This window comes from Varanus komodoensis, unplaced genomic scaffold, assembly GCF_004798865.1.
Source record: "Varanus komodoensis strain SLA01 unplaced genomic scaffold, ASM479886v1 scaffold77, whole genome shotgun sequence".
In the NCBI taxonomy this organism is placed as follows: Eukaryota; Metazoa; Chordata; class Lepidosauria; order Squamata; family Varanidae; genus Varanus; species Varanus komodoensis.
In genome coordinates this window covers 2,288,216-2,310,495 of record NW_025336442.1, presented here as the reverse complement: position 1 = coordinate 2,310,495, position 22,280 = coordinate 2,288,216, and the positions used below count along the sequence as shown (strand labels likewise).

At 56.1% G+C, this 22,280-nt stretch overlaps 1 protein-coding gene across 9 annotated transcripts in view; it reads left to right on the top strand.

Moving 5' to 3' along the window:
- FNBP1 (formin binding protein 1) overlaps nt 1-22,280 on the top strand; it is a 97,806-nt gene that overhangs the window by 52,412 nt on the left and 23,114 nt on the right. For 5 of the 9 annotated variants that reach the window (XM_044453020.1, XM_044453017.1, XM_044453019.1 and 2 more), the window contains exons 6-10: nt 551-655; nt 4,318-4,446; nt 7,821-7,967; nt 10,102-10,296; nt 13,379-13,561. In XM_044453020.1, the coding sequence (XP_044308955.1) occupies nt 551-655; nt 4,318-4,446; nt 7,821-7,967; nt 10,102-10,296; nt 13,379-13,561 (759 nt within the window). The remainder of the gene's footprint in view (nt 1-550; nt 656-4,317; nt 4,447-7,820; nt 7,968-10,101; nt 10,297-13,378; nt 13,562-22,280) is intronic. The other 4 variants (XM_044453021.1, XM_044453022.1, XM_044453023.1 and 1 more) reach the window with 2 other exon arrangements.

Below are 22,280 nucleotides of genomic sequence, written 5' to 3'. Positions count from 1 at the left end.
CACTTCCCAGCGTGGCTGGCTGGAGCTTGCTGGGAGATCTCGGATTTTTCTGTATCGAAATATGCACTGGGTTGCACTTTAATCTCCCAAGAACCTGGCCTGTAAAAGAAAAAGAAAAAAAGGCAAGATTGCCAAGGACAGTTCGCCTGTTATGGCTTCCATGCAAGGCCTCAATATTTTTGCCAGAACTTTTATTTTAGAAGAGCACAGATATCTCTCGGAATTTCTCCTTAGGCCTTTTTCAGCAAATCTTGGCCTCCAGGGTGCTTTCTAACCAGTTCTTCCTCCTGGGCCAGTTCAGGAGTGGTTCGTGAAAAGATCCAAGCTGCTCAGAGGTTTAGTAAGGGCAGCAAGCCTGGCAGAGCAGCAGTTCCTCATTGGCTGCAGCTTGGCAGCCGGCTCTGTTTGGCAGCCGACGATTCCAGGACACTCAGCCTTGGGCAGAGATATGGCAGAGGATGGAAACTGGTGTTTTTTTCTGGTATATGCATGCTGCCTGTAATAAAAGTTCGCTGCTTTTAATCCCATTGTTTTGCTGTTGCCTTTTCAGAGCAAAAGGAGATTCGAACGGGATTGCAAAGAAGCTGACAGAGCGCAGCAGTATTTTGAAAAGATGGATGCTGACATCAATGTAACGAAAGCCGATGTTGAAAAGGTAAGAAAAATTGGGGGGTGGGGGGGCACAGACAGCTCTGCAAGGGATGGTCATGATTTCCTGCACCCTCGCCGTCCTCGGAATCCAGCTGTGCCTGCCCGGTTCCTTCCAGTGGTTCTTCCTTTCCGCAGTTGTATCACTTGTCCACGAATCCAGACCCAAGGCAGAGGTGAGGATCTGAGCTCCGAAGCAGCACACCGCTCTTTGGAACCCAGCCAGGGTGGCACTGGAGGCGGCTCCTTGCTTCTCAGCATGCCAGCCTCTTACTTAGAAATAAACATAAGAATGCTCCTAGACCTCGGAATCAAAGCCAAGGAGGGGCACTTGCTGGGTACCAGAAGACGTGTTCAAGGGTGCACTGCTCATCCTTTGGGGTTTGGGGTTAGGACAAATGAAGAACCAAACTCCTGCCATGGTCTCAAGGAGAGCACGTTTGGCTCTTCTTGCATGTTTCTTGAGGTCTAGAGACTTGAGGCCTTCCCTTCTGGGCATCAGAGGAGCAGCATTCAACCTGGGGCTTTGGCAGCATGGGAACAGAGCTTGCTCTCGCCAAGCGTCCCTCCTTGCCTTGCTGCAGGCATGTGAGTGGGGATCACGCATATGTGATTCCCACGTGCAGAATCGGGCACTGTTTAATCAAGGGAGTTCAGCTGGTGTCTTTGCTGGTGAGATGGAGCGGGAGGAAGGCAGAGCAGGAGGGGGTCCTAGCTTCAGTGCACGAAAGCTCCGTCTCCAAAGAATGGTGCCGCGAGGATGGCTTGCTCTCGCTGCTGTACGTATTCCTGCAGCTTGAAATTTCTGGCCTGGTGTACAAAAAATGTGCTCGGCCCCCTTGCAAGTGGCGGGACAAACCGTGCCTGGCAGTTCTGGAAAGGTGGGCCGACTGGATTTTGCGTCCCTGCTGTACATAGAACATTTTGGATGCGAGCTGCATTGGCCTTCAGGAGCCCCCGAGCACTGTGGTCTGTGGGCCCCTTTGAGAGAGATAGCGAGAGCATGTTTTGGGCGCTCCTAGGAAATGGCTGGGAGTGGGCATAGCCAATCAGAGAGCACTGCACAAAGCCGGAAGCACCAAACAATCAGTGGTTGGGGAAAGAGGGCATGGCCAACTAGGGAACCCTGATGGGCCACATGGGGCTCCAGACAGTCCAACCGGCCCTTGGGGTTGAGAGGTCTAACGCCTCTGCCTTGTTGTTCAAGTGGGCAAGGCTTCAACTAAGCTAGATATACCTTTCCAGAGCTCCACTCCAACCACATTTGGGGGACCTCGCATTCCCCTGCCCCTCATTCGGATCCCCTTGGGTAGGGTAGGCTCTCTTCAGGCTAGCCAACCTTGCAGGATTGTTGTGATGATAAAGTGGGAGATGGGGGAAGCATATACGCCCCACTGAATAAATAAAGTGAAGAAATGTGCAGCGCCTCCATGCAGAAGTGCAGCAAGGACCTCGGCTCTCCGGCCATTAAGCAGCCCTTTCTCCCGCATTAAAGCTTCATTAATGTTTCCTTTTTTCAACTGCCCTGACATTCCTTCTGACCCATTAGCGCGTGGAGAGCTTTGTGCTGTGCTTAAAATATTAGATAACACGTGCTCTCGCCAGTGCTAATGAGGAGCAGCTTTCTTTCTGGGTCCTTGCTCCACCGCCGCCTCAAGCCCAATTTGGGAGTCAGCCATGAGCACCCAGCCACCAGGATCCCCCCCCCCCCCCCCCCCCTTTTCCTGTGGTCACTTTGCGCTTGTGTCCTAGATCCCAGTGCGTCCTGATTTTCCTGACCCGTCTCCCTGGTCGATCCTGGTTCCTGCCTTGTGTTTGGGCATGTGTGCATTCACTGGCCAGCTTTCCCCGGTGCTGGATCAGGCTGGGGGCCCATCTGGTCCAGCCCCTCCTTGTTCTAAGCCCAGAGAAAAAGCTGCAGTGGCTCAAGGCCTGTATGGATGGCATGTTAGCATAAGCCCAGGGCAGGAAGGAGCATCCTGCAGGCCATCCAGAGCGCTCGCCTGTGTTGCTTTCCCGTGTCCTTGGCGTTTCCGTGTGTGTCCCTTGGCTCAGATGGGCTGGGAGGGCAGGCAGATGGGCCCTGCGGCAGGGGAGAGGTCTGGCCGGCAGCAAGGACAGGAAGGCCGCTGACATGGAGCAGATGGCTGCGAGCGAAGCTTGGCAGGGCCAGGAAAGGAAACAGAAAGCCCCGGGGTGAAGATCCCGGAGAAAGCAGGGGCCTCCAGGAGGGAACGCTGGAGGGAAATGTTTTGCTGGAGGCGTGATGGCAGGGCCAGGCAAGGAGGGTGACCAAAATTGTGCGAAGGGCCTCGTCTGGGGGCCGTTCTTGCTGCACGAGTGTGATGTGACCCGGCCAGAGGCTGAGGCTGCCCGTGGGTCTTGGCACCGGAGGGGCCCCTTTAATTAGAAACAGCGAGTCAGAAGGGGCCTCCCGGGCCAACTAGTCTGACCCCCGGCTCCAGCCGGCTCTGCTCACGACATGCCCACCATGTGCACGTCCAGCCTATCCTTGAACACCCGCACCGATGGGGCCTCAACGACCTCTTGTGGAAGCCCATTCCACACCCTCGGGGTCCTGACTGTCAGAAAGTGCTTCCTGGCATCCAACCGGAACCTTGGTTCCCTGAGCTTTGCTCCATTGGAACGCGTCCTGCCTTCCTCTGCAGGGGAGAACAGGTCTCAGCCCACCTCCATGTGACACCCCCTCACATACCTGTATGTTGCCAACAGATCCCCTCCGAGTCTCCTCTCCTCCAGGCTGAAGAGACCCAGTTCCCTTAGTCTTGCCTCATACGGCATCCCCTGCAAACCGGCCACCAGCCTTGTGGCCCTTCGCTGCACTGACTCTAACCTGGCTATATCCTTCCTGTAATGAGGGGCCCAAAACTGAGCACAATACTCCAGTTGCAGGCGCACTAGAGTCGTGTAGAGTGGTAGTAATACCTCTCTCGATCTGGAAGCCACACTTCTGGCTATGCTATCAAGGGTGGCATTCGCCCTCTTGACCACCGCATCACACTGCTGGCTCATGTTTAGCCTGCAGTCAACCAGCACCCCGAGGTCCCTTTCACGAGCTCCTTCCTTCTGTGCAGGACATCAGAGGAAGCCTGAGGCAGGATCCATCCCCGGGGCTGCCCGTCCAGCATTCTGCTCACACGGTGGCCCACTAGTCGCTGCAGAGCGATGCCCCGAGCGGGGCTTGCATGCCACAGTCCCCGGGACCCTCCAGGACACAGGCGTGGCTGGAGCGCCAGCCCCCCCGAAGGATGCCCCCTCTGCAGCAGCACCAGGTCGCTGCTCCTGCCCCGCCTGGGGGTGCGTGCCAGCAGCCCTGCCAGGGGTGGCACCTGCACGGGGAGGCCGAGGCGCCCCTCGCGGTTCCAGGGAGAGGGCTCCTCCCGTGCAGCCCATGCGGTGCCTGGCTTGGTGGCTGTCTGGCCCTGGCACGAAGGCCCCTCCCTGGCCCCAAGGGGCAGCCCGCTTGGGGGGCGGCTCCAGAAAAATCCCTCTTGCAAAGACAAGCATGCAGAGATCTGCGTACTCAGTAGGGAACCACAGACGACTGGAAACCTTTCCCGCAACAACAACCGTACGAGGACGGGGGGCACAGAACGGTGGCGGTTGTGCGCGCGGGCAGCCACCGTTCCTTCCTTCTCCCTCCCGCAGGCCCGGCAGCACGCTCACCTCCGGCATCAGATGGCCGAAGAGAGCAAAACGGAGTACTCCTCGATGCTGCAGAAGTTCAACCAGGAGCAGAACGAGCATTACTACACGCACATACCCAGCATATTCCAGGTGAGAGGCCGGCCTGGCGGCTGCCTGGGACCCTGCCTACATTTCTTAGTCCCCCGGACTCCGGACTGGCCTGATGGGTCATGTTTCCTAAACTGCTGGCCCTTGCATGTTCTGGAATCTCTTGTCCAGGCACGTTTCCCGAATCGTGTCGACCCCAAGAGAACAACTGGTCTTAGCGGGAGACCTTATGGTCGTTTGGGGAGCAGGTGAGTGTATGTGGGGTGGGGGGTGAATGTGAATAGGGAGGAGAGTAATTTATTTTTCTGAGGCAATTTTGTCCTGCTCCTCAGCCATAAAGTCTTTCTGGGTAGTTTATAAAAGATCAGCTGAGAAGAGAGGAGAGGAGTGGCGAGGACTGAAAGATGGGTTTTGAGCATGCACAGAGTGTGAAGGGGCCTGAGCACTCAGTTCACCTTCTATTTTTTGAGAGGGCTGGGGCAAATTAGGGCAGAATGTACTGGGGCAAAGTTGCACTTGCGCATCAGCGATGGTTTTGGGGCAGCACAGTCAGCTGACGCACGGCCCTGCGAGGCAGGCCTTCAGCAGGGTCGGCGGAACGGCTCTGCTCCCCGTCTCGTCTCTGCAGAGGATGTGGGTGGGCAGTCGAGAGCAGCTGGCCCCAGGAAGGGTGTAAACAAATTCATCTGGAACCAGCCCTGCCTGGAACAATCAGTGCAACAAGGCCATTCCTTCTCACAGCCTTCCAGTATAGACAGGCACAACATAAAAGGAAAAGGAGATGGGGAGGGAAGAAATAAAAACAAGCCGCCCATCAGCGCCCTCTTCCCTCATCTCCCACTTGGCAGTGGTGGCCAGGAGAGTTTTCCTAGGCTGCTCCCATCCCTCCGTGCTCCCTTCATGCAAACTTTATGCAAGATACCCTCAGATTCCTCAGTTTTCCAGGAGTGTTTAATTGATGGCCCGGCTTGGAAAACAGAGGAAATGGCCTTTACTCTGAAACTTATTCTGTCTTTCTCACTGCAAGGACATTTCTGCAGTGCAGCAGCGAGGTAATTTTAGAGCCTGGACGTCACAGTCTTCCTGGGGCTGCCTTGCCTGCCTCCAGCTGGGGCACGTACAACGCACTGTGCTGTTGGTCTTGCGCGGTGGGAGGGCAGGACGAAGCCTGGCTGAGCGCCGCTCTGTCCCCGCTCGCCACCCCGTGCTGCAGCTGTGGGGCGCGCAAACAAGGGCTGCGTGGCGACGGGGCCGCCTGGCATCCGCTGAGCAGCTGCACAGCCGCCCCTGCCCCTCTCGCGCCTCGGCACAGCCTGAGCCTTCCCGGCCACGCCAAGCTTCGGCTTTGGCCCGATGCTGAGATGGGCGCTTACATTTCATGGGCTGAACTGGATCGCAGATGAAATAACGCTGGCGATAATGGTTGCGTGTAATCTGCGGAATAGTCGACATTTTCTGGGCTAAGGCTGAGATGCCACACACACCGTGAGAAATGTACAGTGCGAGAGAAATGCCTGAAAGAACAGCAGGCGGAACGACAGAACAAGCAGAGAACTCAGGGCCGCCATCAGGAGAAAAGCGAGGTGCTTGCCTGGCAGGCAAAGATCAGAGCAGAGGCACCAGGCAACCCTCCCTGGGGAGTTACCCCGGGGGGGGGGTGCCATTCTCTCTCTTGCCCCCCCCGGATCCCTTTGGTGGGGGCCCCCAGGGAAGGGCCTCTGAGGACACATGGAAGGAGGCGCTCCGCCAGCTGCAGTGAAATGTTCACAACCCCGTTTCGCCCGGGGTGCGGCATCGCATGTTTTTAGTTCAGGGCCAGTGCAGCCTCCTCGGAAGAAAGGCCCCGGCTCGAGGGATGCATTGCCAGGTCCTGCGTCAGTCACAGCACAGGCTGGCCTCCCCCTGCCCCACGCACGCTTGCCGTTCTAGTGCATAGCCTCTGGTCATGTCATGACAACCCTCCTCCCCATGTGTCTCGAGATGAATGGAAAGTTCAGAAGCCCTGCCCTTGACTGCCAGAGCAATAGGAGGGTGGGAGCTGTTTTTAATTTCAGGAACGGATATGCCCATCAGGGTCTTTCCGGGAATTGTTCTTGTTATCCACCAGCAGGACGAAGCCATGCAGAGAAATCGGAGCGCCAGGTCAGGAGCCCCCCCGCACCCCCCACCCTCAGATTGCAGGGCAGAGTCATGGGAAGCCTCGGCCGTGATTCCTGCCCAGCCGCGCTTTTGTCGCACGCCCTGCCCGCAATCCGTCCCACGGGCAGGGAAGGTGCCTGCTTTTCGGAGGGTGGTGCCAGCGGGGCCTCTGGGGCTCAGGTGAGGGGCCTGCGCTGCCCGTCCCCTGCAAGCATCTCCTTGAGAAGGGGCCGCACCAGTATTTTTGTCTTGCTGGCGGCTTGTGTCTCCAACCCGCTGCTTCCGCCTGCTCCCTGAGTTCCTGAAGCGAGCCGGGGAGCGTGCAGGAGTCGACTTCCTCCCAGGGCCACCTTTGTCTCCATGCTCCGTAAGCACCCGGAGGCTTGCAGCCGGGGACGATGGCTGGGTTCGGACGATGCTGTAATCCTCCAGGGTTCAGTGTGGGCTGTCCCGGATCCGTGGTTTGTTGTTAAAAGACGGGTTATTAAGCCAGGTGAGGTAACAAACCGTGGCTTGTTAGAAATGGAGGCTGTACTCCGCCTCAGAGTGTGGGTTAATGTGAACCCAGCCAGACAGAAAGAAAGCGTGAGATCGTGGGAGTGTGTTTGAGGCTGCCCTTTGCTACAGACTCATCAGGTGGCCAAACCAGCTACAAGGGGCAGCCTCCTCACTCTCAATAGTGGGGACAGAGGTGGGCTTCCCAGCAGTTCATCACCTCTGTCCGCCGGAGGGCCAGATTCCATCTTGCCGAGGCTCTGGCGGCTACATCGCAGTGGCAGGCAGTTCCCCAAATACCAGGCCCCTTTAGCTAGAACGTTTTTGTTCCAGTGAACACACCTTCTAAGGCACATGCATCTCATCTGTTTAGGTTGGGGAATGAGCTGCAGAGAAGCTTGGAGAACCACCAAACAGCTGGCAGCTGAAATTCAGGAGCTGGGCCAGGGGAAGGGGTCGATGCGCACGGGAAACGCTGGAGGGCCACGGCAGGAATTCCAGATGTTCTGGCCAGCCGCAACCTCTTCCACCTTATTCCATTCCCAACCGGTTTTGCTTTCTAATGCTTGCTTTCCAGCAGCTGACCGGTTTCCCCTTTGGGCTTCCTTTTCAAATGTTTGCCCTTTGCCAGCCTGAGCATCCTCATTTCTGTTTCCGTGTGGCCTCACTCTTGCCCGCAGCCCCCACCTGCCTCCCTCAGGGAGCTGCCGCGAGCCGAGGGCCGAGGAGGCCGGGGGCACGCGAGGGCATCGCACGACCGTTGCGGGCTGCTCTCGTTGCAGAAAATACAAGACATGGAGGAGAGGAGGATCGCCCGGCTCGGCGAATCCATGAAGGCCTTCGCAGACGTGGACCGACAAGTGATCCCCATCATCGGGAGGTGTCTGGACGAGATCACAAAAGCGGCGGAATCCATTGATCAGAAGAAAGTGAGTGAAGCACCGGCTTGGACGTGCTTTGGCTTTATCCTGAGAGCGGCCCCTCACCCCGTCCCCCGACAGACCCCTCCTCGGGGGATCCCTCCGTCTTTCAGCGCATCAGTGGCCAAGCGCTGGCATGGTCGCAGCCAGGGTGGTCGGGGCCACCCCAGGTTCCCCAGGGCCCTCGGGTGAAGAGTGCCCGCCTGCACTGAGCCCGCGTTCTCACCCCCTGCTCCCCACCTGCCCCAGCTGCTGCCCCCTCCCTCAGCCGGCCCTCCCTGCAGGCAGGCCGAAAGCGAGGCGGCGAGTTGGCCATGGTATTACCCCACTTCTCCTCCCCACCACCCCGGTACCCGGGCCAGGGCAAAGGCAGGGGAACTGGCTGCGGGGGGGGGGGGAGCTAGTCCTGGGGGTCCCTGCCAGTGGTGGGAGCCCAGCCATACAGGCCCCGGAGTCAAGGCAGCCTTGACAACTCGGTGTGGCAACTCAGAGAGGCCCTCGCTGGGCCCGTGATGCCGCCTGGGCCCTCTTTGGGCATGTGGACCCTGGATCTCTCTCTCTGTATCACTGTATCAAATTTCCCTTCTCCTTTTTTAAATGAAAGTGTACTTATGTTGAACACCCAAAGCTTCCACTTAGGAGCAAAACAAACATAAAAAACAGCCCCAGTTGATGGGCTTAGATCTTGACTTGCCGGGTCTTTTTGTGCCTGACTCCCTGCCCCTGCCATTTTTAATCTCCGCATGGCCTCACACGGTGCTTTTGATGCGAGGCGCTGGCTGGCGCAGCATTTGCAGCAGGACCCACCCCTGAGCTGAGACATGCTCGCCGCCTTTGAACTAGGCTTCATCCGGAGATGGCAGCTGTCTTTCACTGGCCGAATACGTCTCCGCTTCATTCTCCTCCACAGTGCACTTTGCACATGCTCAGTGGCACCTCTGCATGCCCCAGGGTTTGAACCCTAGCATAAAAAACAGAACAAGCCAGGATTCTGGGAAGCTCCGGGTCTTCAATCCACCCGGCCTCTCCGGGATGAGGCGCAGACTCTGACCTGCATTTGGCCGCTTGCACCCAGGCGTTCGCAGCTCCCAGCCACGTTTCCTCTTGGAGCATGTCCGGCGGCACGGCGGTCCCTCCCCCAGGCCGGCCGCGGTGGCTGCCGAGTGGGCCCGTCCGTCTGCGCAGTCCTTGCCCGCCTTGTGCGCAGGCGGCAGCCGGAGATGAAGTTGCTCTGGGCTCCCGACTCCCCCCTTTATGATCTGCTCGGCCAGACGAAGGCAGGCGGTTTATTTTTAGCTCCACTGTAGTCGGGATCTTTGGGCCGTGGATTCAGTACCGGCGGAAGGAGACAGATGCTGACGCATCCAGACGGCCGGGACAGGCGAGCCGGCGTGGCAGGAGTGCTGGACTTGGGCTGGAGAGACCCACGTTCTCGTCCTTGCTGGGCCGTAACACCCACTGGGCCAGGCCACTGAACTGCAGCAGGGCCTACTTCGCAGGGTTGTTGTGAAGACCAAATGGGGAGGAGGAATGTGGAAGCCAGTTTGGGTTCCTTGCAGGGGGAAAGGGCGGGATAGGACCAGTGCGTTCCTGCTGGCCCTTGTCTTCTGGGACGAAAGAGAAAGTGGCCCCGGGCTTTCCCATGTCATGTGGGGCGCTGGTGCAGAGCCCTTTTGGTCCAGGGGCCAAGTTAATATCAGTCCTGCTCACAGGGCACGGGGGGTGAATGCAAAATGGCGGGGCAGAGGCCATGTGGGAGGGACTCAGATAAATGCCTGGGAAGGGACGGACTAGAAAAGGCATTCCAGGCGTTTAGACCAGGACAAAACTGCACGACAGCTGGGAGCCACCGGGAGCCCAGACGTGGCCCCGAGACCCACCTTTTGCCTTCGCCGCCTCTGCCCTGGGCTTTCTGCATCACTCTGAGTCAGACTTAAAAACCACTGCTGCTCGGCTCTTCGCCTCAGCTAGAGAACGGACCTGGGCCTGGCGCAGGGAAAGCCACCGGCCCTGTCCCGAGCTTGCACCCCTGTTGCGAGGAACCGTTTCTGGCCACTTCACGGACTGCCCAGTCCCAAAATGTCAAGGCTTTCCTCGGAGGGCTGTGACCGAGCTGCTTCTGCGGCATCCGCCTCTGTTCCAGGACTCCCAGCTGGTCGTGGAGGTCTTTAAGTCTGGCTTTGAGCCTCCAGGCGATGTCGAATTCGAAGACTTCACCCAGCCTATCAAGCGCACGGTCTCCGAATCGAGCCTCTCGAACCCCAAGGACGGCAAGTCGGAGTCCCGCTTCAGCAGCAAGTCCAAGGGCAAGCTGTGGCCGTTCATCAAAAAGAACAAGGTACGGACCGTTCCGGAACTTGGTTGAAGTTCAGTCGTTTTCACAATTCCAGCAGCAAAGTCTCTCTCTCTCTCTCTCTCTCTCTCTCTCTCTCTCTCTCTCTCTCTCTCTTTCTCTTTCTGTTTTTTATTAGAAATTAGTTTCTAAGAACTAATAGCTGATGTCCTATTGGGTTTTCTAATAATAGGGGTTTTATTGCTGATTTTTGGTTTAATTTGTAACATTTTTTATTATTTCAATGTACTTTTCTTCTCATTGTGTTGCTTTTCATTGGTTCAAAAGCTGTTTGGGGCTCAGTTTGTTTGAGTTGACCTTAACTTCAGCATGGTGACTTCCTGTTTCTTACTCAGTCCTAAGCAATTGCTCTCTGCGAACGATGTTTCATGCCCACCCATTGCTCTGCTTCCGTCAGTCCCTTCCCGCTGATTCGCTCCCCTGCCTGCGCCACCGCTTCCCGCTAACCCCGCTGTCTCCCTCATTTGTTCACCACCGCATGCTGGGGGCCCTCGCTCAGCCGCAGGGTCTTGCGAATTCTCCACAAGGCTCCAGTCCGAGCTCGGGCGAAGCAGCATTCCTTCCCCTTGGGAAGCCCGCCTCGATCCAAGCCCTCGTGTCGTTGCGCCAGTGGCTGAGCGGAGGTCTTCGGACACAGCCGGTCATCCCGTTCCCTAGTCAGCCTTGCACGTGGTCCCACGGAAACATTTGCACCCGTCCCTCTGCCCGCTCGTGTCCGGCATTCACTTCCTAAACCGCGAGGCCTGGGGAAGGGAGAGGAGCAGCCCCAGCCGCCCCAGCTGGGCAGAGCTTCCCTGGCCACCATGGAGGGGGCGCGGGACCCGCGAGGTGCGCTTTGCAGCTGCAGCCACGTCCCGCTCGCTCGTGTGCCGGCCAGCAAACGCTGGGGATTGGCTTGCGCAACCACTTTCCACGTGTACGGAAGCGGGTGTCTCCCTCTCTTCGCCGTCGGCATGGCAAGCACCGCCTAACAGCACATGAGCTGGATTCCTTACCCAGAGGTCTTCCCTTCTCTTCGGCTGGACTGAGGAACTATCCTTTTATCCTTCCTCACAAGCCTCCGATACGTGGGACTACAGCACCCATCGCCCCAGCCGGTGGACAGGCGGGGAGGTGCTTGGAGTCGTAGGCCAGTGCATCCGAAAGGCAAGGGCGGTGGGAAGACAGCGGTAGGGTAGCTGTGCCGAGCTCTGGACCACGGATTTCCAGGCATCCGCCTTCATGGAACCTTCTCCAGGCGTGCAGCAGGAGCTGGCGTGGCTGGGCACCTCCCCGGGGCCTGTCCCCCGGCAGGGGACCCCCAAGTGCCCGCTGGAGTCGCCATCCCTTTCTCCTTCCCCCATGGCCACGTCCTGCTCACTCGCGCCCCGCTCTGGCATGGGCAGCAGCCACGGGCGCAAGGCGGGCAGCCACCGACTACTCCGGGGCTCTCGCCTGGCAAGCAGGAGGCAGGATGCAGCCATGGCAGGGGCAGGGCGGGCTCCCAGACGGAGGGGAGTCTGGCCCCCACCTCTGGAGCTGCCCTGCCTCCTCCGCACTGCTGGAGACCCCGGGAGCATGTGCCGTGGGTCTCCCACGCGGTGCCAGGGAATGTGGGCTTGGCTGTGTGGGGCACACGGTTCACAGCCTCCGGCTCGCGCATTGTGGCTTCACTTGGGACCCCCTGCAGCCAGGAATACCAGTGACAAGGACACGCCACCTGTCCAAAGTCGGAGGACTCGTCTCCTTGCTTAGGTGCTCTGGCGGAGCCCTGGCTCCCCTGGAGCAGCGCCTGGACTTAGCGGGGCAGCCTCTGAAGGGATGCCGGGGAGGTGGGCCTCAGGACCGTGGGCCCAGTCCAACCACTTGCCCAGCACCATCCCCCTGAGAACCAGCTGCTGGGTGATGTCCTGGCTTTCCCTGCTCTCCAAAGGTTGAAGGTCCCTCTTCAGCATCGGTCGCTGGCAGTGTGAGCCTTGAGAAGAAACATGCTGGCAGTTTTAAATATTGCCCCCCCACGCTGCCTTTTGCATGCTGCCCCCCACCCCGCAGGAGACACGCCACTTTTTCCAGAACCAAGGATTATCTGGGGACCATTTTCCGACTTTCATGCCAAGGTGCCTGTGATACAGGCTGGGATGCCCCTCTTAAATAGGCGGCTTTGGGCCCCGCCTCTCTGCCTTCAGCCCCACCCCCTTTGCCTTTGCCCCTCCCCTTTCGCCTTCAGCCCCGCCGCCGCCGGAAGAGCATCTCCAGAATGGAACTTGGCCCTGGGCCGGAGAGGCGGGACCCCTCGCTCTGGCCTCAGGTGCCGGGTTCAAACACGCACCATCCCTTTGCTCCCGGCTCGATGCTCCCCCTTTGACGTCCTGCCCGGAGTTGTGTTCGCCACGCAAAGAAACACACTGCGCTGCCATTCGTCTCAACAGCACACCTTGAAGGAGCCTTGGGGGGCGCCTGTTGCGCCTGTTTAGCTTTTGCAGCAGCCCTGCAAGGTAGGCCAGGCCAAGGGTGCAAGCCAGGTGGCCACCCAGTGAGCTGAGCAAGGTGCAAACTTGGATTTCTGGCCCCTCCACGGAGTGCTTCCTCCGTAAGGAGAGACTTTCTGTGCGCCGGGTTGCCAATTCCTTGTGAATGCTGCAATTTGGGCAAGGGTCGGAGGCTGGGCGGGCCTCTCTGTCCTTCTGCTTCGTCCTCTCATCTCATTTGCATGTGGCATGACGGCCTTTGGTGGCAGAAGTTCCACACATTCATCCTCTGATTGCATCCCCAAGCTAAATTCCCCATTTCTATCACAGACTCATTTTGTAACCCGAGCTTATTTTTTTATTAAAGAAAACAAAACGCCCCCCCGAATCCTGACCCTCTTCTGCTTTTCCTGTGAATTGTGTTTTTTTATTTACTTCAAAACAAAACATGTTTTAAGTAGTTTCTTTAAATTGCTTTTCAAATTTTGTTTTTGAAATGTTGCTTCTTTTGACGTGTGTGGGTTCTTTTGTTCCGTGTGTGCTTTTCTGGGTTTGTTTTTTAATCTTTTGATTTGGTTTTTTTTCTTTAATTCTATCACTTCTCCATCTCTTATACGTAGCTTATGTCCCTTTTAACATCCCCTCATCAGCCTCCTCCTCCACCCCCTTCCTCTGCCTCTCCCTCTCCTGTTCCCAATGGCCCCCAGTCGCCCAAGCAGCAAAAGGAACCCCTCTCCCATCGCTTCAACGAGTTCATGACCTCCAAACCCAAAATCCACTGCTTCAGGAGCCTAAAACGCGGGGTAAGTTCTCCTCTGGATGCGTCTGTCTGCCTGTCTCCCTTCTCTCTCTTGTGCTTCAACTGCACGGACTGTTGTGACTTTTTAATTTGACTCAACTTTTCCTTCTCCCTCCTCCTCCTTGTTCCTCGTAGTATGTCCTCTGTGTGTGTGTGTGTTTGAAATCATAGCATACAGACCAGATTCTGAGAAATTCTGCACTGTGGTCAAAAACACCCACAAGGAAACCACAAAAATACACAGAAATGGGCAGCGGGGGGTTCAACCATTCCCTTCAGATGTTATTGGATGACAACTCCCATCATTTCTAGCTGGCCACATGAAAATCAGCAAATGCAAATTCACCGAAGCAGAATGCCATCTCCAGTTGAGTTCCAGCTCAAGTCTGTGCCTGCCTCTGAGCACGGATGGCTTCTCTTTGCCCCAAACGCCATGCGGATTTCCATGCGGATTTTTCCAAATACACCCATCAACTGCCAGTATCTCTGGCACGCAGGGTTTCTTCTCCCATTTGTTAAAGGAGGCGTGTGCACATTTTTCTGAGCATTCAGTGTGCTCGTGAATGTATTCTTAGTGGGTGCATGAAGCACACCGCAAGCCCAGAGATGTGCACACCTTTTGCTGGAAGGTGTGCCCTGGAAAAGATGCACCAGCAGAAACGAAGTGCTCAGACTCCCCATCCCTGGCCAATAGTGAAGGATGGTGTGACTTGTAGACACCCCCACAAACAAACAGAAAAGGGAACCCAAGATTGGGAAAACCTCCTTCCATGGAAAGAACGGCTTGTAATTTCCCCCACAGAATGAAATAGTCTTTTTTTAGGGCAGGTAATTTAAACCTTCTCAGATCTGCTCATGGCCAAAAGGGAGGACAAATTGCTCACAATCAGATCTATAGGGAGATATTTCTTAACATGTTAATTAATGATGGATTAATTGTCCCTGTGAGGAGGTGTTTAATTTTTAAGCACAATCCTCGGATTTGGAGCACACATGATAAAACTCAAAGCAGTATTATCTCAGCAAGCAGAAAACACAGATTCCTATTGGGATATTTCAGAATCTTTCCTTAAATTTTGAGATTTCATTTAAGTGGTGCGTGGGGGGGGGGGAGAAGAGGGCCCCCTCCAAGTAACAGCACCCGTGCGGATGTCACCAAAAGGTTCAAGGAGAAGCCTCACACAATCGGCTCAGCGCAAGCACGGATGCCTTGACTGACGGCTGGGAGCTGGGAATGGAATGGAGTGCCGTGAGAGGGCCTGGCTGGCTGAGCGATGGCCTGAACACGCCATTCCTAATCTGAGATGAAAAGGGGGAAAGGTCAGGGGAACAAGCAGCGGCAACAGCGTTCGCTGCTCCTCTTCCTCCCGAGCGAGAGGCAGGCAGGCGGCGGACGAGCAGCCGCAATGCAGGACAGCCAGAGTGAGTCCAGGAGCTTTTCTTAAAGGGCCGCTGCGCAGGTTCGAACCCTGAGCTGCTGCATGGCCAGCACACTCTGTTCCCTGCACGCTGCCTCTGTTGCAAGGGGTGGCCTGCAGCCTGACCAGCCTCGCCTTCCGATGGGGAAGCAGCTGGGAATGCGTTGCCAGCTGGGCTTGCTGGCACGACAGGTTTTCTCCAAATGTGAGGACTGGCGGTCGTTTACGCCAGCTCAGTATCACTGGTGTTATTTATTTATTTATTTAAAACATTTCTATGCCGCCTCATCGCAATAAGCCTCGGGGCGGCTCACAACATCAAAAAAGTTAACCATACATTTAAAACCCCAATACAATAAACCCCCAGCACCATAAAACCTCAATAAAACCTCAGTGCATTCTTGGCTAAAAATTTAAAAAGCAAAAACAACTAGTTAAATAAATAAATTAACAATTAAAATAAGTTTTAAATAAAAAGGTCTTAGCCTGGCACGGAAAAGCAGATAACGACGGCACCAGGCGGACCTCTCTGGGGAGCGCATTCCATAGATGGGGCGCCACCACCAAGAAAGCCCTCCTCCCGGTACTCACCCTCCTGATGTCATTCACAGAGGGCTCCCGGAGAAGGGCATCCGTTGCTGATCTTAAGGGGTGGGAGGGCATATATGGGCGCAAGCGTTCCTTTAGATATCCAGGTCCCAAGCCATTTAGGGCTTTATAGGTCATAACCAACACCTTGAATTGGGCCCGGACTTCAATCGGGAGCCAGTGGAGCTGACAGAGAACTGGGGTTATATGAGAACAACGCCCAGTCCCCGTCAGCAACCTGGCAGCTCTATTCTGCACCAATTGAAGTATCCGGACCGTCTTCAAGGGTAGCCCCACGTAGAGCGCGTTACAGAAATCTAATCGGGAAGTGACCAGCGCGTGTGTCACTGTTGCCAGGCAGTCGTTCTCCAGGAAGGGACGCAGCTGATGGATCAGCCAAAGCTGAAGGAAGGCGCTCCTCGCCACCGCCGTCACCTGGGCTTCCAGAGACAGCTCAGGGTCGAGGAGCACTCCTAAGCTGCGAACCCTGTCCCTCAGAGGGAGTGCAACCCCATTTAGGACAAGGCCCCAGTCCCCCATCTCAAGGTCCGAGCTGCCCACCAACAGGACCTCCATCTTGTCTGGATTGAGCTTCAGTTTATTGGCCCTCATCCAGCCCATTACCTCGGCCAGGCACCAGTTCAGCACAGCCACTGCCTCACCTGGATTGGTGGAAAATGAGAGGTAGAGCTGGGTATCATCAGCATACTGATGATTCCGCAGCCCATGCCTCCTGATGACCTCTCCCAGCGGTTTCATGTAGATGTTAAAAAGCAAAGGGGACAAAATGGACCCCTGCGGAACTCCATGGCATAACTGCCATGGCGCAGAGCCATAGTCCCCCAGCACCACCTTCTGAAATCACCCATTGAGATAGGAGTGGAACCACCGCCACACGGTGCCTCCAACTCCCAATCCCGCCAGCCTATTCAGAAGGATACCATGGTCGATGGTATCGAAGGCCGCTGGGAGGTCCAGGAGAACTGACAGGGACGCACTCCCCCTGTCTCTCTCCTTGCACAGGTCATCGTACAGGGCGACCAAGGCAGATTCAGTGCCATACCCGGGTCTGAAGCCGGGTCCAGATAATCAGTTTCGTCCAAGAGAGCTTGGAGTTGTCCCGCCACCACCCGCTCTAGTACCTTGCCCAGGAATGGGATGTTGGCCATTGGTCTATAATTGGCGGCCACCTCTGGATCCAGGGATGCCTTCTTTAGGACTGGCCGGACTACCGCCTCCTTTAAAGGGGCAGGTACCCGGCCGTCTCTTGCAGAGGCGTTGACCACCTCCAGGATCCAGGTCCCAATCCTGTCCTTGGCTTTCTTCAGTAGCCAAGATGGGCATGGGTCTAGTAAGCAAGTGGTAGGACGTACTTGTCCAAGCACCTTGTCCACATCATCAGGCCACAACAACTGAAATTCATCCATTAATTGTGGACTCGACAGCGTCGATGGCGTCTCCCCAGTAGAATCTGATTCAATAGCAGAGTCAAGCTTGTGGCGAATCTGAGTGATTTTCTCCCTAAAATGCTTGGCAGTCGTCACAGCGGGCCTTCGAGGGTGGCACCAGATCTCTCTTCGGGCCCAGATGTAACAGCCCCTGCACCACCGGAAAGAGCTCCGCTGATGGCATTGTGAGGAGGCAATGGAGATGGAGAAGAATTTCTTCTTCGCCATCCTCACCACCACAGCATAGGCCCGATAATGGGCTCTCAAGTGTGTTCGATCAGAATCACCCCATGATCTCCTCCACCTACGCTCTAGACATCTCCCAACCTTCTTCATCGCCCGTAATTTAGGCGTATACCAAGGAGATGAACGGGCTCTGCCAGGTGGGAGAGGATGCTTGGGAGCGATCGTGTCTATAGCCCTGGTCATCTCCTCATTCCACAGTTCAACCAGGGCATCAACAGGATCACCAGCCTTGTCAACCGGAAAATCCCCCAGAGCTTCCAGGAATCCATGAGGATCCATCCGGCTCCGGGGGCGGACCAATACAATTGGGTCCGTACCCTTGCAGAGGGAAAGGCCGCTCTCGAGCTCAAACCTTATGAGGAAGTGATCTGACCATGACAAGGGCGTCAAACTTAAATTCCTCACCCTCAGATCACCCTCTTCCTGCCCTGTCGAGAAAACCAGGTCCAGAGTGTGTCCACATTCATGGGTCGGGCCTATGACGTGTTGAGACAGCCCCATGGCCGTCATGGAGGCCATGAAGTCCTGAGCCGCCCCGGTTAGAACCGTCTCGGCATGGAAGTTGAAGTCCCCCAGGACCAACATCCTGGGAGTCTTCAGCACCAGGTCCAAGACGATCTCCGTCAGCTCAGGTAGGGAATCTGTTGGGCAGAAGGGTGCACGGTACACCAACAGAATCCCCAATCTGTCTCAGTCGCCCAACACCAAGGGGAGGCACTCCAGCCCCGGGCTCGAGAGGACAGGAAGCCCCACAAGGGAAATAGAAGCTCGATAAACCAGAGCGACCCCCTCTCCCCTCCAGGCGTGATCGGTGCTGGACCAGGTACCCGGGCGGGCACAATTGTGAGAGGGAGACATCCCCCCCCTCACCCGCCCAAGTCTCTGTTATGCAAGCCAGGTCAGCCCTCTCATCCATGATCAAGTCATGGATGAGTGTTACCTTATTTTGGACCGACCTGGCATGAAGCAGCAGCACCGACAGGCCCGGGGGGCAGTTGACAAGTCTACCTGGAACCCGCCGGCTGGGGGAATAACCAGAAAGAGGGACAGGTGTTAGCCATCTGCCCCTCCTTCTTCTATGCTGACCCATTAGACCCCCCAACGCCATAATGCCCATTGCCCATCACCACCCCTATGGCGGCGCCCCCGCGCTCCCCAGGCGACATCCTAATAAGCACGAGAATGCACCAATTAAAAAACCAATTAAAAACAATCTAAGACCCCAGCTAAGCAAAGGCCAGAGCCCCTGGCCAGCCCAGCCCCCCGCTCGGCCCCCAAATGGCGGCGACGGCCCTTAGGCTGTCGCCCTTCGGCTGCTGGCCCCATCCACCGCTGGTGCTTTGTGGCCGGCAGGGCTCCTCCCCGTGCCCCGCCTCTTCCCGGCGCGTCTTGCACCCGCGCCGAGGGAAGCAGGCTGGAGCCGGGCCCCGGGCCAATGGTCCTGGCCTCTAGGCCGGCAGTGTCGCAGCCGGCGGCAGCGGAGTTGGTCAGCTTTAGTGTTGCAGGGAATATTATCCAAAGACCCCAAAAATGACTAGGAACTCTTTTTCCAGTGCAGTTTTCTTTCTGCTTTTTCTCTTGTGCGAACCCCAGGCTTCTCAATCTAGGCTCCCTCCCTGTCTCTCTCTCAGTGTATTTGCAGAAAAGCTGTCCCTTTTTAGAGTGCTAAGATTCCTTGTTCGAACAGCAATGCTCTTCCTGTACCGGGAATCTCAGCAGTGAATCTGTGCCCCGAATCACCCTTTTCAGCCAGATGTGCTAAGGAGCGCTTTGCTTCAGTGCTGTGATCTCAAATCGCAGAGGCGGAGCAGGAGAGTGGAAACTCCCCGTAAGGAGAGTCGGCCTGGCTGTACTGGCTGAACAAAACTTTTGCTCTCCTCACACGGCATTCTAACACACCTTGTTTGCAACCCACACGACTTCCAGGCAATGCTTGCCATTCCCGGGCCTTGGGGTCATGCCTGAAGGTGATTCGCATGAGCCCAGTAAGGGTCTCCAGCCTCGGCGCCTTGGCCTGGGAGGAGGCGGGAGCAGCAGCGCCCACCTTGCAGGGCTGTGCTCTTTTGTCCCCCGAAAGAGGCGGCAGGCGAAGGGAGCCCCTGCCAATGGACCAGCTGCCTCTCTGCTTGGATGTTTGTGGTTTCTGTTCTGGTGGGCGTTGTTGACCCGTTTTTGTTCTCCCTCCCAAGCAGTTTCTTCTACCTTTTGCACCAAGGAATGTCAGTGTTCATTCATCGTACTAGACAATAGTTTTTTCCTTTCTTGTAGATGTTGCACCTAAGCATCCTTCAGTCCACCCGTAGTGATTCCCCCATCTGTGTGTCTATTTGGAATCAGCATACAAGAGAAATACAACCTTCCTAATGTTTAGCCTTTGGGATTTTTGCATTTTTATTATTATTTTAATGTGTACTCTATACAGACTTCTTACCAATTTGTGATTGTGCTTTTGTGTGGTTGTTGTTTTTCAAATCTGGTATGTGCAGAATGAAGTGGTGTTCCAGATTCATGGGGCCAACTGAGTTAAGGCCTGCTTTCCATGTTATGATCTCACATTTAGAGCACACACGGTGGTCACATCCTTGCTGGAAAATTCCTTAGGCTGAGTTAAGCTGTCAGCAAAATTGTATGGTCAGAATGCAAGTGGATGATCAGGATCTCCCTGCCTGTGGAAAGCAAGTATCTCAGGGAGGAGGGCTTGCTGCAGCGCCTTCCCCTGACCTGCTAGCTTTCGATGTGCACAAGGTTCTGCTATTTTCTTCCTTTTATTAATAAGAGAGACCACTCAGAGCTGAGGTTTCCCTCTGACTGCCATTAGCCAGCGGGAGCAAATCTGAGAATGTTAATAAAGACTCTCTGCCCATGTGAAAGTTCCACAAACTTTTGATATTCGTCATCCACATTTGTCACTGGATCATTTTCCTGCAGCGGCCGACCTTTCACAGCCGCCCACTTGCAAAGGCATTTTCTACATAGCCTGTTTTAACCTCAGTCCTTTATTTCCCCAGTCAAGAAACATCAGATCGGAGCACTCGGAAGAGGAGCATCTGATGCTGCAGATTTGCAGAATGTGCTGGATTTTAAAATCTCCCCAAAAGTTCGGTTCCCCCCGGGCCCCAGACCTGGGCAAGGCTGGCAATGAGGGCGGAGGCTCCGGGCTCCTGCCCAGTGCTTGTGCCCCTGCAGGGCCCACCAAGGAGGGCCTGCCAGAGCCGCCGTGCCTCTTCCCCACTGCAGCCTGCCTCCCCCTCGGGCCCCACGCGGGGCTTCTAGCAGCCGGCTCGCTCCCGGACTCTCTGCCGGGCAAGCCAGCAAGGGGGCCGAGGCACGGGAGCTGCCGGGAAGGCAGAGGGGACGTGCCCCAAACCTCCACCAGCTGCAGCCGTCGCCGAGCCCCGGAGCCCGGGGGCTTCTCTGCCCCAGCACAGGCGTGGCTTCAGGGTGTGCCTCCTCAATGTCAGGTCACAGCACGGGCCCCGGGCCCTGGGGGAGCTCTTTTTGCTGTAGAAGCAGTAAATGTTGTGGCCTCTGGTTTTGGTTCTTGTCCTCCCCCCCTGCACCCTTTTAACGCCTGTCTTCTCTCGCTGGCTCAGCAGCAGTCCCAGTCCTTGTATTTTCACAAAGAGCTCATGAAGAGGACTTTAGGGAGGCCTACGTATGCCCTCGAGGCTAGGGAGTACGTTGTAAGTCCTGGTATGGCGCGGCGGCCATTCCTCGCTGCACAGTCACTGACCCCACTGACAGCGCTTGCAAGAGGGGCTCCGAGGCCGGGCGGCGCCGGAAGCCCTGGCCCTGGATGGAATTGGACGGCAGCAGCTCAATGGAACTGCAGCCCAAAAGCAGGCACGGCAAATTCCTCTTAAGGACAGCCTTTTGTCGTCTCCTCCTCCTCCTCCTCCTCCTCCTCCTCTGTGGGGGCAGAAACTGCTGTCTGGGTAAACCAAAAAAGGAAGTAAATTCCGAGCCAGCAGTCAGCCAGGAGGAAGGGGAAACGGGTGACCCAGACTGCAGAGCGAACAAAGGAAAGCATAAGCTACAGTGGAACTCCCTTTCAAGGGCTGGTGGTGGCAGGTGTTGGGAGGCAACCACAAATGCAAGTGCTAGAAGGGATTGTGCATTGCATCTGTGGAACCATAGAGCTGGGAGGAGCTAGATGGTCAGCTCAGCCATGTCTAGACCCAAGCGGCCTGCAGGCCCTTATAGCATAGGTTCAGAACGTCTTTTAGCTGAAGAGCTGACTCCCATTTTGGTTCTCAGGGGCCGCATCCTGGTGCTGGGTGAGGCTGAAGGCAAAGGGGTGGACCAAAGAGACCCCAGCCTTTTAAAGCTTGCAGCTGTTACTGCCAATAACATAATTTTGAAGGAGCTTTTTGACCTATTAGAATGGTGGAGGGAACTGCACCATACCTGGGAAATGAGTAAATGATCTGGGGTTGGGAGAAAGGGGGTGGGGCCAGGAGGAAGGGAGGGGGCCACTTGGAGGACCCCAGAGGGCTGATGGATCTGTTCCCTTGCTTCACAGCATGAATCAAACGTTACACTGCTCAAGAAGCCTCTGAGGTTGCCCACCCCTGATTTTAAGTTCTGGCTTGTTCAAACAAGTCAGGATCCAGCTGTGGTTTGGAATCTGGTTTGCTAACAAACCATGATTGAATCTAACCAGAGTTCCCCTGAGTTCAGACTCTCATGTGCAACACAGAGGTCAGCCATGGCACAGAACTCTTGTTAATTCAAACCGGGAGAGGCAACAGAGCAATACACAAATCAACAGCTTATTCCCATATTGCTAAACTATGGTTTGTCTTAAAAGCAGGGGCAGTGAGGATGCACCTCGGTCTCTGCTGCAGCAGCCCCCAATATGGCCCCCACCAAGCCCTGCTCCAGACCCCTGCTGGGGGAAGGGCAGACGGCTGCTATGAAGGGGGAACTATTCGAATGTAGCTTGTTCTCAGAAGGTATTTGGCGCAGCTCAGCAGCGCGCTGCCGCATTTCCTGGCTGTCGGCGCCTTGCAGGATTCTGTGA